The sequence below is a fragment of the Malaclemys terrapin genome, chromosome 2, assembly GCF_027887155.1.
Source record: "Malaclemys terrapin pileata isolate rMalTer1 chromosome 2, rMalTer1.hap1, whole genome shotgun sequence".
Taxonomy (NCBI): Eukaryota; Metazoa; Chordata; order Testudines; family Emydidae; genus Malaclemys; species Malaclemys terrapin.
This window is the reverse complement of record NC_071506.1, coordinates 204,601,819-204,618,797: the sequence shown is the minus strand read 5'-3', so window position 1 is coordinate 204,618,797 and position 16,979 is coordinate 204,601,819. Positions and strand designations below refer to the sequence as shown.

The following is a 16,979-nucleotide window of genomic DNA, read 5'->3' as shown; positions in this document are numbered from 1 at the left end:
AAATTTAAGGAACTGGTTTTTAAACAGTTCCAGATTACACCTGAAACCTACAAGGTAAAATTCAGGAGTCTTAAGCGGGGGATCTGGATTAAGTAATGTGGCCTATGTAAATGAAATGAGAGGTTTGTTAGACAAGTGGATGAGGGGAAAATGCATTACAAGCCTTGAAGAAATGTGTGATTTGGTTACTCAGGAACAGTTCCTGAATATGTGCAGTGATGATGTAAAATAGTATTTGTGGAACAAAAAAGGTGAATGCAGTGTGTGAATTAGCAGACTCTTATGAACAATCACAAGCTGCAATTAAAGATAAACCACTGGTAGAGGGGTACAGGGTTGGTGGAAAGCAGAATCATCGTTTTACCCCTGGGGAAAAAGGAGGCTGGGCGTTCACCTCCCCGTTCCCGTTCCTCATCCCAAGTCTCCTGTACAAGCAGAGAAGCCCAGAAGGTGCTATCATTGTAAGTCCACTGAGCACCTGAGGAATAAATGTCCTTGGCTGAGTGGGAACAAGCACAGGTAACACATGAAGCTGTTGCATCTCAGAGCACAAGGGTATCCCAGACTACTGCCTCTGACCACACAGGATTTGTAAAAGTTGCTTCTACCCAACCAAGCAGTGAGCATATGCATGCTGTTAAGCTTCATGAAAAAGTCCTCCAAGGTTGGAGGGATACTGGTGCAGAAATTTCTGTGTTCAAGAGGGACCTGATCCATGAGAAGGATTTGTTACCAGGAAAAATGGAAGAATTAGAATTGGTGGGAGGTTACAAAGCCCTTGCACCTTTAGCTAAGGTACACATGGAAACTGGTGATTTGCAGGCTCAACTAACTTATGCAGCAGTGGCACACAATTTCTACTGGGGAATGATTTTTTTGATGTGGCAGAATCTGTCCCAGGGTTTGTCAGCAGCAAGACGGAATCTTATGCTGAAAGCCTCAGAGGGGAGGGTTAAGTCACATGTGCTGCTAGGGAAATAGGAGAGTGTCTCTTTAATTACTTGGTAGCAGTGGAAAATTGGCCATTGGGGGCAGGGATGATCTTAACCAGATCCTGTAGCCTAGGACTCAGGGCAGGTCCCTGCGGGAAAGGTTGGATAAAGCCAGCTCCTGTCATGTGATCATCTCCCTGGGGGAGGGGGATGGTCCACCTTGTAACAGGGAGGCCTTCCCAGCTGCTGACTGGCAGGAAGTTGTAATTCAGCAGGGGACAGGCCTGGACCTAGGGTGCACAGAGACATGTATCCTGAAGTGGAAGTTGGGGTCCTGGTGACTGCTGCAGTGGGAACAGACCCCAAGGACTCTGTAGCTGGAAGCAAGCCCAATCTGAGTGAAGGGGGCAGGAGTTGCTGGCCAGTGAAGGGTCTGTCATAGCTGGTAGCTATAAGTCCACAGCTGGATCAGGGTCACCTTCCCTTTTGGGGAACTCAGGAGTGTCTGCCTCAGAGGGGAGCCCAGAAAGGGAAGTCCAGAAGGAAGGTGAGGGGGAACAGGAGGGTCTGCCCACCTTTTGTAGGAAGGCTTTTCCCCAGGAGGAGGGTGAAGGATCTGCATCTGAAATGCCAGACCCCCTCACCTGTCGATCAGGTTTTAAGGGAAGACTGGGGGTCAGATCTCCTGGAGGCGAGAGTCCACCCAGCTGATCTTTTGGGAACAGAGAGTGGAGTGACCGAAGGGATCTTACCAATCCAAAGCACTCCATTGAAAGATGTTGTTCCTGCTGTGTTTGTAAGAGATAAAAACTGTCTCTTCAAGGCAGGAGGAAGAAACTTTGCATTTGGGAAACTTCACAAGCGGGTGGGGTCCAACACAAAGAGCTTCCAGAGGGAGGGGCGAGGGCAGGCATGGTTGCGGTCCACCCTTTCCTTGCCAAATCCTCAAACACGTACCTTAATTGAGAGCCTTCTCCAAAGAGACAGAAGAATCTGTGTCTAAACCCCTACCATGGTACACAAAGGGGTTGGAAAATGCAACAGATGCTGAACAAGCTGAACTGTGTGAACAGAGCCTGTCCACCATAGATTTGCTGCTTATCTCATGTCTTTTGCTACTTCATCTATGGGTCAAGACAAAGGAGTTGATGCTAATAACAAACACTGTGAAAATGTGTGACATACCTGATTTGTGAAAAAAGCTTTTGTACATGCTAGGGATGGTGACAAGACAGTCCCACAAACACGTTGCTTTTCAGCTTATACCTGTAAACAGGTTGGAAGCTTGGCACAGCAGCAAAAACGTAACAGGCCTAAACTACTGTGTGGAAGGGGAAACTGAGGCACACCGCCTCATGGATTGGTGGCTAAATGCCAAGACACCTACACTTTAACAGATATTGCTATCTGCATTCTGCTAGCAATAATACACCCCAACATTTTTTCAGGCACCCAGGGACCAGGAACCCCAAACCTTGCTAGGACACCTATGAATGACATCAAATGGTTTAAAGGTACTGGAAGGGGGTGTGACCAAAGACGAACAGGGATTTTACACATACTGCCTCCGCCATGGACAGTGTCCAGGACTCCGGCAGCAAGTTCGGGAGGAGGGTGTTACGTTGCATTCCATGTTTTATGGAAATATGCTAATGAGTGTGAATATAATGTAACTAGAACATGCTCTATGCAAAATCTCTTGTAAGGTATCATTACAAAGCTTATAATCTACTGCGTGTGTTCATCCTATTTGTATGAATGTATCATCATTCTATCTGAAACGAGGAATATGAAGTATAACTCTGGAGCCCTGTTGTAATTATGCAAAGTGTGGGCCATTAATGGTGGTTTGGAAGCTGGATGGCTTGCATTAACTAGGACAATTGCCTGTAAATAGCTCTGTTTACTTGCAAATCCTCCTGGGTGCCTGTGGGCCAGCCCTGGAAGAATGGAGGCTGGGGTCTCACAGGACAAGTGACCATGTACCTGGTAATGAAATCCATCTTAAATCTGGTATCTTTCCATTTAGAAGGAGGTGTGGGGACCCAGAGAGACAAAAAATTCCCATCTTGTGCCAAAGCTATAAAAGGGGTGGAACAGAACACAGAGGCTGCCAGTCATGAGAAAACCCCTAGTTACCAACTGAGCTGGAACTAACAAGGACTGTACGAGGGGCAAGGATTGGGCCCAGACTAGGAAGGAGTCTATTCTATGAAAGAAGCTTATTGGAACATCTCTGAGGGTGAGATATTACCTGTATCAGTTTCTTAATGTATTAAGCTTGGACTTGCATGTTTGTGCTTTAATTTTGCTTGGTGACTTTCTTCTGTCGGTTATTACTTGAAACCACTTAAATCCTACTTTTTATGCTTAATAAAATCACTTTGGTTTATTAATTAACCCAGAGTAAGTGATTAATACCTGGGGGAGCAAACAGCTGTGCATCTCTCTCTATCAGTGTTATAGAGGGCAGACAATTTATGAGTTTACCCTGCATAAGCTTTATACAGAGGAAAAGAGATTTTTGGGGGGGGGGGGGGTTGGATCCCATTGGGAACTGGGTGCTGGAGATAGGTGACCTGCTGAGCAGTTTTTGGTTAAAATCTGCAGCTTTGGAGGCATGGACCAGACCTGGGTCTGTGTTGCAGCAGGCTAGTGTGTCTGTCTCAACAAGGCAGGATTCTGGAAGACCCAAGCTGGCAGGGAAAACGGGCTCAGAGGCAATTCCAGCACATCAGGTAACAGTCCCAAGGGGGAGGTCTCTGTGACTGAACCCATTACAGCTACCTCCAATCCATCTATCAGGTACTGGTCAATGAAATCCATCTTCATTGGCACGCTGCGCGTTCTACCCTGCTTCACCCTCCAACGCATGCACCGTAGCAGGCTTTGCTGCTAGATTGGTATAGTGAAAGTTACCTAAAACCATAAAAAATGGCCATAGAAGTCAGACCAATAGTCTATCTAGCTCAGTACCCTGTCTTGTGCCAGATGCGTCAGAGGGAATGACCAGAACAGGGCAATTTTCCAGAGATCCATCCGCTGTCGTCCAATCCTAGCTTCTGGCAGTCATAGGCAGAGACGCTGAAACTTGGGAGGCCAAGGGGCCATAGCCCTCCCATTTTTGAAAGTGGACGGGCCTGTCCTGTCCCTTTTTGCCCAGGGCCCTCCTCTTCACCCACGAGGTCCTATACCCCGGCCAGGCCAGAAGCTGGAGCCCAGCCTGGGTAAGAGTGGCCCAGGGAGCTGTGGGGAGCCATGGGGAGCTGTGGACCCTCTGTCCACCTAGGGTGAGTGGGGTGCCTGAGAGCGGCCCCTGACTGGTGTTCCCAACCCCCTACCCAGGGCAGATGGAGGATCCCTGGATCCCCACACCTGCCTGCGCAGTTTTCCATGGCCTGGCTGTGGCTCTTTGGTCCCCAAGGCCCCATCCTCAGCCAGAAGCTGGAGTCTGATTGGGGTAAGTGCCAAGTGGGCAACTCATAGCAGAGGAGTAGCCGTGTTAGTCTGAATCTGTAAAAAGCAACAGTGGGTCCTGTGGCACCTTTAAGACAAACAGAAGTATTGGGAGCATAAGCTTTCGTCGGTAAGAACCTCACTTCTTCAGATGCAAGTGGGCAACTATGGGGAGCCACAGACCGTCCATCTGCCCTGGGCGGGGGACCCATGGACACAAGCCAGGGGCTGCTCGCAGGCCACCCCCACCCTGGGGAGGATGGAGGGGCCCAGGCTCCCCAGTCCAGCTCCGCCAGGGGGTAGAGCCTCGGGGGAAGAGAAGGGACAGGGGGCCCTCAGACCCCCCTCACTTTTAGGAAGAATCGGTGGCCCCTGCTCAGAGATTTAAGGACACTCAGGGTATGCAGGGTATCCCTGACCATCTTGGCTAATAGCCACGGAGGGACCTCTCCTCCAGGACCGTCTCTCATTTTTTTTTAGCCTGGTTACGCTTTTGGCCTTCACAACACTTACACTGAAGGATTGGCTTCATGAGCATCTCACGCGGTACCCACAGCGCCCATTGATTTCGATGGGACTTCTAAGCACACAGAGAAGGCAGGGTCCGACTCGCACCGAAAAGGGGCCGTTGGAAACCAGCGAGGAAGCCGCCAGGCCGGAAGGGAGACGCGTGCATGGCGTGTCTGGAAAAAGCTGGTCAGGGTTTCGCTGGGGTGGGTGGATGGGTGGGGTGCGGTTGGGGCGCGGCTCTCGCCGGCTCTCCCGTGCCCACAAATACCTGCTTCGACACCCCGGCTTTTCACGCTGCTTGCCAGAGAGGCGCGGCAGAGCGGATCCCGGACCGAGCCAGGGATGGAGCGGCTCGTCCACGCCGCCTTGGCGCGGCTGAGCCAGGAGGAGCTGGCGCGCTGCGCGCTCTACCTGCGGAGCTCGGAGCCGGCGCGCGGCGCCCGGGCCGAGCTCCAAGGCGCAGCTGGGAGCCTGGCGCAGCGCTACGCGGGCCGGGCCGCCGAGGTGCTGAGAGAGGCGCTCCGCGACACCAGCGAGGCGCTGGCCAGGCAGGAAACGGCGGGAGCAGCGGCAGCGCCAGGTAAAGGCAGCTGGCGAGGGCGGAGCGAGAAGGGGGTCGGGCTGCAACCGGAGCAGCGCCCCCGAGTGCGAGCGAGGCGCTGATCCGGGCTAGCTGGCACCCGCCACAGCCCCCTCCCCGGCTCACCTGCCGCAAGCCCCGATCCACGCCGCGGCGAAGGGCCTCTCGGAGCTAGAACGGAGCCGGGAATCCGCCCCCCTGCCCAGACAGCCCCCACCCTCGGGCTAGTGCGGGGGGCTGCAGGATTCCAGCCCACTGCCTATCCGCTCAGTGAGCAAACCCCCCTTTCAGTCCATGTCTGTCTGGGGGGCGGGCGGGAATATTAAATACCGAACAACAGCTTTCACCCCCCAGCCACAAAACAGGGGTCTATGTTTAAACAGCCAGGGGAGCCATCCAGCTCCCCCTGCCCTGTCTGTTGGAGTGGGCAGCTCTCTAGTTTTGCTGAAGTATTAGACTAGACAGAGGGAAGCACGGGCAGGGCCGGTGTAGCCCCACAAAGTGCTCCCCTCCCCTTTTGCTACTGGGAGCGGTTTCTGCCACGCAGCGTAGCAGTTTGGTAAACTGTTTGTTAAATTGCTACCGCCTGTCCATGGGGTTGCGAATCAGAAGGGGATGGGGTATGTGGTCAAAAACGATCCCGATCTGCTTCCTGACCGGAGTGGCCATTCATTGCATTCGTGAAAGGGGAGGTAGTGTTGTGGCCCCTTTTCATTTTTTCCACTGGCTTCTCCTTGCTTAGTTCCAAGAACTGGGCTGCTCATGCACCTGTCACTGGTCCAGGGATGGTTGCAAAACGGGAGGGATGGGGTTGTGGTGGAAAACACTCCCGGTCTGCTTCCTCCTGGCTAATGTGCCAAATTGATCTGTTGCATGATTGAGGCATACTGTTTCACATTTTTGTGTGTGAATCCGTGAAAAGGGAGGTAAGGTTTGGGGGAACGGAGCATGCCCCTGAGCCCAAGGTGAGACCACAGTGGCCCCGTTTCATTTTTTCCACTGGCTTCTCCTTGCTTAGTTCCAATGACTGGGCTGCTCATGCACCTGTCACTGGTCCAGGGATGGTTGCAAAACGGGAGGGATGGGGTTTGTGGTCGAAAACACTCCCGGTCTGCTTCCTCTGGGGGGGGGGGGGGGATGGTTGCAAAACGGGAGGGATGGGGTTGTGGTGGAAAACACTCCCGGTCTGCTTCCTCCTGGCTAATGTGCCAAATTGATCTATTGCATGATTGAGGCATACTGTTTCACTTTTTTGTGTGTGAATCCGTGAAAAGGGAGGTAAGGTTTGGGGGAACGGAGCATGCCCCTGAGCCCAAGGTGAGACCACAGTGGCCCCTTTTCATTTTTTCCACTGGCTTCTCCTTGCTTAGTTCCAATGACTGGGCTGCTCATGCACCTGTCACTGGTCCAGGGATGGTTGCAAAACGGGAGGGATGGGGTTGTGGTGGAAAACACTCCCAATCTGCTTCCTCTGGGGGATGGTTGCACAACGGGAGGGATGGGGTTGTGGTGGAAAACACTCCCGGTCTGCTTCCTCTGGGGGGATGGTTGCAAAACGGGAGGGATGGGGTTGTGGTGGAAAACACTCCCGGTCTGCTTCCTCTGGGGGGATGGTTGCAAAACGGGAGGGATGGGGTTGTGGTGGAAAACACTCCCGGTCTGCTTCCTCCTGGCTAATGTGCCAAATTGATCTATTGCATGATTGAGGCATGCTGTTTCACTTTTTTTTGTGTGAATCCGTGAAAAGGGATTTTTTTTACTTTACTCTTCCAATTTGCATCATATACAAAGCAATTTTTGGGGCCCCTTCCATTTAAAAAAAAAGTTGCAATACTCTAGTAACATGTATTTGGAAATGTAAAAAATAACCAGTGAAATACATTCAAAAATTAATTTGTAATAATTTGAAAATACACTAAATCCAACATTTGAAAACATTAAATGCTTTAATGGGATGTAGACATTTGCAGTTACATAATGGGCTCTCGCTGGGTGATGGTGATGGTTGGTGCAAAAGGGCTGTCGCTGCCTGGGGGTGGTCTACAAGGACCCCTAGGTCCTTCTCCTCTTCCATTACTTTTAACCAATGCGTCCCCATCTTGTAACTAAAATTGTTGTTAGTCATCCCCAAATGCATCACCTTACACTTTTCACTATTAAATTTCATCCTATTTCTGATACTCCAATTCACAAGCTCATTCAAGTCTCCCTGCAGAATATCCCTATCCTCCTCCGAATTGGCAACGCCTCCCACCTTCGTATCATCCGCAAACTTTATCAGCCCACCCCTGCAATCGGTTCCGAGGTCAGTTATAAATAGATTGAATAAAATGGGTCCCAAAACTGAACTGCAGCGGGTCGTATTGAAGGGTGAACTGAACTAGTAACCTCCCTCCAACCTGACAGTTCACCCTTCAATACGACCCGCTGCAGTCTCCCCATTAACCAATTCCTTATCCACCTCTGGATTTTCATATCAATCACCATGTTTTTCAGTTTAACCAATAATTCCTCGTGGGGTACAGTATCAAATGCTTTACTGAAATCCAGGTATATTAGGTCCACCGCATTTCCCTTATCTAATAAGTCCGTTACTTTCTCAAAGAAGGAGATCAGATTCGTTTGGCACGATCTACCCTTTGTAAAACCATGTTGTAATTTATCGCAATTGCCATTAACCTCCAGGTCCTCAACTAGTTTCTCTTTCAGAATTTTCTCCAGCACCTTGCACACTACAGATGTTAAACTAACAGGCCTGTAGTTACCCGGATCACTTTTTTTCCCTTTCTTGAAAATAGGAACCACATTAGCTATTCTCCAGTCTAACGGGACCACCCCCGAGTTTACAGATTCATTAAATATTATCGCTAATGGGCCTGCTATTTCCCGCGCCAATTCCTTCAATATTCTCGGATGAAGATCGTCCGGTCTTCCCGACTTAGCCCCATTAAGGTGTTCGAGTTTTGTTTCTACCTCGGATACGGTAATCCCCCATCCTGAATGCCCCTCTGTAATGGTGCTAGTAACCCTAATACCTTTATTTGCCTCATTAAACACCAATGCAAAATATTCATTGAGATATTGCGCCATGGCTAGATTATCTTTAATCTCCTCTCCGGCAATCGTCTTCAGTGGTTCCACTTCTTCTTTCTTTGCTTTCTTCCTATTTATATGGCTGTAAAACCTCTTACTATTGCTTTTAATTCCCCTCGCTAGGTCCAACTCTACACGGCCTTTGGCCTTTCTCACTCTATCTCTACATTCTCTGACTTCACTAAGGTAAGTTTCCTTACTGATCCCTCCCCTCTTCCACTCTTTGTACGCTTTCTGTTTTTTCCTAATCACCTCTTTGAGTCGGTCGCTCATCCAGCTCAGTCTAAATCTCTTGCTTAGTAATCTTTTTCCCTTTTTGGGGATACAGGCCTCTGACAGCTCATGCATCTTTAACTTGAAGTAATCCCAGGCTTCTTCTGCCTTTAGATCCATTAATATGTTTGCCCAATCCACTTCCCTTACCAGTCCCCTTAATTTGTTAAAATTGGCCTTTTTAAAATTATAAACCCTAGTCTTTGACTTAATTCTGTTACTCCTTCCATTTAGTTTAAACCGAATTAGCTCATGATCACTGGAGCCCAAGTTGTCCCCCACTACCACTTCCTCAACGAGGTCCTCACTACTTACCAGAATCAAATCTAAAATGCCCCCCCCCTCGTCGGTTCAGCTACCACTTGATGAAGGAATTGATCAGCAAGCACATCTAGGAACATCTGAGCCCTATTATTGCTACTAGCGTTTGTTCCCCAATCTATATCCGGAAAGTTAAAGTCCCCCATAATTATACAGTTTCTATTAGTATTTACTTCTCTAAACACATTAAGTAGTTCCTTATCCATATCCTGGGTCGATCCCGGCGGTCTATAGCACACCCCAAGCACTATCCCCGGAGAGGCTCTAGTAGTCCTTTTACCCAGTGTGAGTATTGCCCAGACGGACTCTGTGTTATCTATTCCATCGACTATTATTTCTTTACAGCTTATTTCACTATTGACATACAATGCCCCCCCCCACCTTTACCTTTGTCCCGGTCTTTCCTAAACAGCGCATACCCCTCCATACCTGTGTTCCAGTCGTGACTGCCAGCCTGGCTGATTGCACACCCAAGGGCTGGAGTTATCCTGCCCCAGGACAAGCTGTGGCTGCGCTGCCGGCTCAGCCTGGCAGACACAGTCACCTCCCATCAGGGCCGGGTATTGTGGCTGGGGGTTAGGGTGTGGGAGAGTAGGTCTCTAGTGGGTCTGGGGGGGTGCTGTGCAGTGAGGGGTGGGAAGATCTGTGTGTGTTGGGGCACTGGGAAGTGTGCAGGGGTCTGGGTGGGGCACTGTGCAGTTGTGGCAGTGGGGGGCACTGGGCAGTGAGGGAATCTGCAGGGGGGCTCTGGGCGGGGAGGGGCAGGGCACTGTGCAGTTGTCGGAGGGCTGTGGGGGGTCTACAGCTAGGGGGCACTGGGCAGTGAGAGGATCTGGGGGGGTTCAGAGTGGTCTGTGGGAGGGCACTGGGCATGGGGGTTTGTGGGGGTCTTTTCACGTATTCACACACAAAAACGTGAAACAGTGCGCCTCAATTGACCAATAGAGATCAATTTGGCACATTAGCCAGGAGGAAGCAGACCGTGAGTGTTTTTGACCACAAACCCCATCCCTCCTGATTCGCAACCCCATGGACCAGTGACAGGTGCATGAGCAGACAAGTCATTGGAAATAAGGAAGGCGGAAGCCAGTGGAAAAAATGGAAGGGGCCACTCTGGTATGACCTTCGGCTCAGGGGCATGCTAGCCAGGAGGAAGCAGATCGATGAAAGGGGCCACTCTGGTCTCACCTTGGGCTCAGGGGCATGCTCCGTACCCCCAAAGCTTACCTCCCTTTTCACGGACTCACACACAAATACGTGAAACAGCGCACCTCAATCGTACAATAGATCAATTTGTCACATTAGCCAGGAGGAAGCAGATCGACCAAAGGGGCCACTCTGGTATCACCCTTGGGGTCATGGGCCCACCCCGAAGGGGAAGAAGCATGATGGGAGCACAGGGCCGGGCTGGCCAGTGTGCGTCTGGCAGCTCCCGGTTTGTAAACAGTGCCATTGTACTGGGCTAGGTGGAGCAGGATTGTTCCTGCCGTGCCATGACCCATCTCCCATTGCCCCCGGCCAGCCCGTCGCTCTGAGGACTCTGCCCCCCATGCCCCATGTCCCCATTTCCCCCCTGGGGGACCACAAATATGTTTAGCACCAGGCCCACAAAAAGTTAATCCATCCCTTTTTGGGGTGCAGGCTCTGGGATGGAGTTGGGGTGCAGGAGGGTTGCAGGCTATAGGTAGTTTGGGTAGTTTGAGTGAGGGGTGCAGGCTCTGACCTGGGGCATGGGATTGGGGTACAGGAGGGGGTGCAGACATGTGGGCTCTGGGAGGGAGTTAGCAACTCAGCACGTTATAGAAGAGAAATGAACTGCAGTGATTTCATATAGGCATAGAAACTGATAGAAGACACTTTTACATATTCAAAATGTGAGAGGCAGAGTTGGAGGGAGGGGGTGTCTGTACAATATTTCACCGCATTCAGTCTCCTGGCTGGATCAGTAACGTAGCCGTGTACAGGGCTGCCCAGAGGATTCAGGGGGTCTGGGTCAAAGCAATTTTGGGGGCCCCTTCCATAAAAACAGTTGCAATACTATAGTAACATGTATTTTGAAATGTAAAAAATAACCAGTGACATACATTCAAAAATTAATTTGTAATAATTTGAAAATACACGAAATACATTATTTAAAAACATTCAATGCTTTAATGGTATGTATACATTTGCAATTACATAATGGGCTGTTGCTGGGTGATGGTGATGGTTAGGATGGGGTCAGGGGGGGGGGGGGCCCACACCTTACCATGGCGCTTACCCCCTCTCCTGGAGCCTCAGTGTGCTGCGACCAGGAGCGGCCCCGGACCGCGTTGGAGCCACTGCGCTGCAGTGCGCCAGGGCCACTCCCGGACGCGGCACGCTGAGACACCGGGGGAAGACGGAGGCGGGGGCAGCCTCCGACATATTCGTGGGGGCCCCTGCAGAAAATTGCCCCACTTGCCCCCCCCCCCCCGTCTGGGCGGCCCTGGCCCTGCAACACTTGTATAGGATAGAGAGGAGCTGCGTTGATTAAGCTTTGACAGACTAGGAATTGGAGGCCTGTGCCTTTAAGACCCCAGCCCCAGGAACCCGCCCCCTGCTCCGAGGCTGACATGCCGCGTCCCTGTGAGAACAACAAAAACAGCCTCTGCCCCCCCCCACACCCCTAGATTAGCGAGCACAGTGGGTGGCTCATCCCACGGGGTCACTGTTCCCCCCCCTCCCCCTCCCTAAACGGGGGTTTTGTACCCGCACGGGGTCTGGCAGTGTCTCCCCCCCCCGGCTTAACCCCGGCTCTCACCCCCCACCACCGATTTTTTCCCTTCAGCCCCTCTGCTGACGCTAGCTACAGTAGCTTGAACCCCCCAGGCCAGTAAAATTCTGCCCCCTGCTCAGACCCTGACAGCCCCCCCGCTGCGATTTGCCCCCCTTAATCCTTTTAAACCCCCCCAAAGAGGAGGTAGCAAATCGTTAGCAGAAGTAAGGGCAGAGAGAGGGCAGAGAGAGGGCAGTGGCTACAACGAAGGTTACTGGGCATGCTCAGTTCGACTGAGCATGCTCAGTACACCCAAAGTAGCAAAACGGGAGCGGGAGCACTTTGTGGGGCTACACCGGCTTTAGGAAGTGCGGGGCCCAATTTGAACAGTTTCGACGGGGCCCCGACAGGGATGACTAAAAAAAAAAAAAAAAAACACATAAAAAAAAAAAAACACGCGGGGCTTGTACTAACCCGGCCACGCTCCTAGTCTTTGGCGGCGGGTCCTTCACTCGCTCCGGGTCTTCGACGGCACTGAAGGACCTGCCGCCAAAGTGCCGCCAGGTGAGTAAAAATTAAAAAGGTGCCTCTAGCCAGGGAAGGGATTCTCTGTCACTTGCCCCCCACTCTGGGCAGCCCTGCCACTGGTTGCAGGGCCCTCTTAGGCGCGGGACCCGATTCGGGGAAATTGGTGGAATTGGCCTAAAGCCAGCCCTGAGCACGGGCCTGTGTTTCAAAGCACGAGAGAGGTGAGTGAAAACCCAAGAGATTTGTTAAAATAGGAAATCCAGGGGTGCGTGAGTAGGTACTGACAGTGCTGGAGATAAAGCTCCAATAGTACGTGGTCCCATTCTCACAGTCGCAACAGAATTATATTGTTCTGGCAAGCTAGCCCGCCGGGACTCTATTTCTTTCCTGTAGGCACAGCCCCAGTGCATTATCTCTGGATCACCGATTCAAAGCCAGTTCATACCTGCAGGCACTATCAACCATTCACACTGAAAACTAGGACATCTAACCAAGTGAATTATGTAATCCACAGGTTGAATCGGCTGCTAGTGAAAATGATGGCAAAACTCCCACTGACTCCAATAGGAGCAGGATTTCACACCACACCTGCAAAACTAAGCAAGGCTCATGAACAGACATTTGTTAATAAGAAATAAGAAAGACTGTGCCCAGGCTGGAGATTTACATGGCCAATCCAAGTATTATAGCTTTCCTTTTGTGTTTGAGAAAACAAACTGAAAACTTAAAAAGAGGATCCCAGAAATAGACTGTAAAGATGCACTTCACCTGACTAAGACAGTAATTGAGAGAGACAGGGTGGGGGAGGTAATATTTCTTATTGGACCAATTTCTGTTGGTGAGAGAGTCAAGCTTACACAGAACTCTTCTTCAGGATATTACCTCAGCTACCTTGTCTCTCTAATGTTCTGAGGCCAACACAGCTACACCACCACTGCAAACCACAGCAATGACAGAAAATAGACACCACCCCAGGAGCTGGAATCAAAATGTTTTTCCAGTTTTGTTTATATAATCAAAGTTAATATCCTATAACTTGGCAGGTTGAGAGCGGATAGCCAATAAAAAAAAATTAATGTAAACAGGACATAAGCCTGCTATCCTCAATTTTTATATAAGTCTGACCCAAACAAAATCACTATTTCCTTCAATGAGAATTTTACATAAGTAAAGCTCATAAGCCACCAGATAAAGATTTAGAAGTCAGTTTCCAGTTGAGGTAAAGTTCAGCACAGCAAGTTTACAGTGTATGGGCCAGGGTGAGGCTCTATTTTGGGCTTCTCTCCCCAAGTCCTTTTTGGCCAGAGATTTTGTATTGGTGCCGCCTGCCACTGTTTCAATTTAAATGGTAGTAGCAACAGTAGGAGAACTAGTGTAGATAAGGCACTGGCAGTATTTTAACCATGGTGTCAAGTAAAGTTTATGTGAGTAGTCTTAGATAACACTGTGCTTAATATACTGACAGCTGCCTTAACTCCTAGTCACTGTTGCCACGAGTGGTAGAGTTGGGGCAACACTGAGAAACTTGACAAAAAAAGCTAGTTCAGACACAGGCTTAACTCACCTGGTCAAACTGCAGAGCAGGAGAAGCTTATTCCTAGGCCTGCAGTGATGTGTGCGTTTAGCAGGGGGTGGGGGGGAAGAGGAAGATTCTGAATCTGGTTTGTCTCTATAGCAATGTGTCAATTGTGACTTACAAAATATTAGGAAAGAAAGATATTAAAAAGTCATACAAAAAGAGCTTTACCTGTCATTTGAGTTGCACTTATAAATTACTTGTTTTTAAATATCCACACAGCTGCTGTACCGAGAACTGGTGAACAACAAACCGGGAATCAGACAAGTGATACAAGTTTTAATGGAAGAAGAACTGAGCAACGTGACTATGACGAATTGGTAATTGTACTTATTTTTCAGTTTTCTCAGAACAGTTCAATACCCATGAAGCCTCTGGGCCAAGTTCTCCTCCCAGTTTTATGGGTGCAACTTCCCTGGACTTTAGTGGGAGCTGCCCTTGTGTGATAGAGCAGAATTGACCTGATATTTGAAAATAATTGAATTTTGCTGAATTATGCAGTTCTCTCAGGTTAATAAAGAGGACATTGAATAGTTTGCTTAACCCTGCTATACTGTGGGCTGGAGCCTGAGTACAGCCAGATTAAGCAAAATTTCCAAAAGGGGATCTCCCTTGGGATTGAGGGATGGAAAGCTTCCCTTGGTATGCAGGTCATGGCCCATCCTATAAACATGACCAGGGCTTACTACCATGTAACCCCATCAAAATTAATGGGATTATTCACAGCAGTAATCCATATGTGAAGATATGTTTGCAGAATTAGGCCATTAGCTATTTCATGGCTGTAACTATAGCCCCTGGACGATAGTAGTAATTGCTTCCCCTACGCTCCGTCTACAAGAGGGATTATGGGTAGTGAATTTGCATGATTATGGATCAAGTGGCCACTCTCCTCTCCCTCAACCCAGGATCAGGCATTGTCATGGAGAGTTGGCATGGAGCATTGCTCCTGGAGAACTTTGAAAAACAGGAAAAGCTTGGAAGCAAATCAGCATCACATGCAAAATTAAAGGAAGCTATACTTACACCTAAGATATGAATGCTGGAAATATACCTGTCAACTTTAATAAATTCCCAAATAAAAATAATGAGAGAGGATACAATCCTGGAGCTCTCAGACTCTGATCCATAAAGGTATTTAGGCTTCTAACTTCTATTGACTTCAGTGGAAGTTAGGAGCCTAGATATCTTTGTGGAACTGGGCCTTAGAGCTCAGGTATAGCCAGGGTGACCAGATGTCCCGATTTTATAGGGACAGTCCTGATACTGCAATTAAGAGCAATTTTTTTAATGGCACTGTTAAATAATAGAATACCAATTGAAATTTATTAAATATTTTGGATTTTTTCCCTACATTTTCATATATAGTGTTTGTGTTGTAATTGAAATCAAAATATATATTTTTGTTTACAAATATTTGTACTGTAAAAATGATAAAGAAATAGTATTTTTCAGTTCAACTCAAAAGTACTGTAGTGCAATCTCCATCATTAAAGTTGAATTTACAGATGTAGAATTATGTAAAATAAACTTGCATCAAAAATAAAATGTAAAACTTCAGAGCCTACAAGTCCACTCAGTCCTACTTCTTGTTTAGCCAATCACTAAGACAAACAAGTTTGTTTACATTGAAGGGAGATAATGCTGCCCTCTTATTTACAATGTCACCAGAAAGTAGGGTGACCAGACAGCAAGTGTGAAAAATCGGGACGGGGGTGGGAGGGTATATAAGGAAGAGACCCAAAAATCGGGACTGTCCCTATAAAATCAGGACATCTGGTCACCCTACCAGAAAGTGAGAACAGGCATTTGCATGGCACTTTTGTAGCCAGCACTGAAAGGTATTTACGTGCCAGATATGCTAACACATTTGTATGCCCCTTCATGCTTTGGCCACCATTCCAGAGGACATGCTTCCATGCTGATGATGCTTATTAAAAAAAAAAAAAAAGGTATTAATTAAATTTCTGACTCAACACCTTGGTGGAGAATTGTATGTCCCCTGCTCGGTTTTACCCTCATTCTGCCATATATTTCCTGTTATAGCAGTCTTGGATGTTGGCCCAGCACGTGTTGTTCATTTTAAGAACACTTTCACTGCAGATTTCACAAAACGCAAAGAAGGTACCAATGTGAGATTTCTAAAGATAGCTACAGCACTCCACCCAAGGTTTAAGAATCTAAAGTGCCTTCCAAAATCTGAGGGACACAAGGTGTGGAGTTTGCTTTCAGAAGTCTTAAAAGAGCAACACTCCGATGTGGAAACTACAGAACCTAAACCACCAAAAAAGAAAGTCAACCTTCTCCTGTTGGTGTCTGAGTCAGATAACGAAAATGAACATGCATCGGTCCACACTGCTTTGGATTGTTATTGAGCAGAACCCATCATCAGCATGGATGTATGTCCCCTGGAATGGTGGTTGAAGCATGAAGGGACATGTGAATCTTTAGTGCATCTGGCATGTAAATATCTTGTGACACCGGCTACAACAGTGCCATGAGAACACCTGTTCTCACTTTCAGGTGACATTGTAAATAAGAGGGGGCAGCATTATCTCCTGCAAATGAAAACAAACTTGTTTGTCTGAATGATTGGCTGAACAAGAAGTAGAACTGAGTGGACTTGCAGTCTCTAAAATTTTAGTTTTGAATTAAAAAAACAAACCAGTTTTTTGTACATAATTCTACATTTGTAAGTTCAACTTTCATGATAAAGAGATTGCACTACAGTACTTATATTAGGTGAATTGAAATAGTATTTCTTCTGTTTTTTTACAATGCAAATACTTGTAATCAAAAATAAATATTAAGTGAGCACTGTACACTTTGAATTCTGTGTTGTAATTGAAATCAGTATATTTGAAAATGTAGAAAACATCCAAAAATATTTAAATAAATGGAACTCTTACTGTTTAACAGTGCGATTAATTGCAACTAATTTTTTTAATCGCTTAACAGCCCTATTTGCAACAC

General features: G+C 48.3%; 1 protein-coding gene across 1 annotated transcript in view; it reads left to right on the top strand.

Annotated features, from left to right (window-relative positions):
- The first annotated feature begins 5,240 nt into the window (after window positions 1–5,240).
- The window catches only part of CASP14 (caspase 14), a 30,255-nt gene continuing 18,516 nt past the window's right edge, over window positions 5,241–16,979 (top strand). The window contains exons 1-2 of the mRNA XM_054018811.1: window positions 5,241–5,478; window positions 14,229–14,326. Coding sequence (XP_053874786.1) covers window positions 5,241–5,478; window positions 14,229–14,326 — 336 coding nt within the window. The remainder of the gene's footprint in view (window positions 5,479–14,228; window positions 14,327–16,979) is intronic.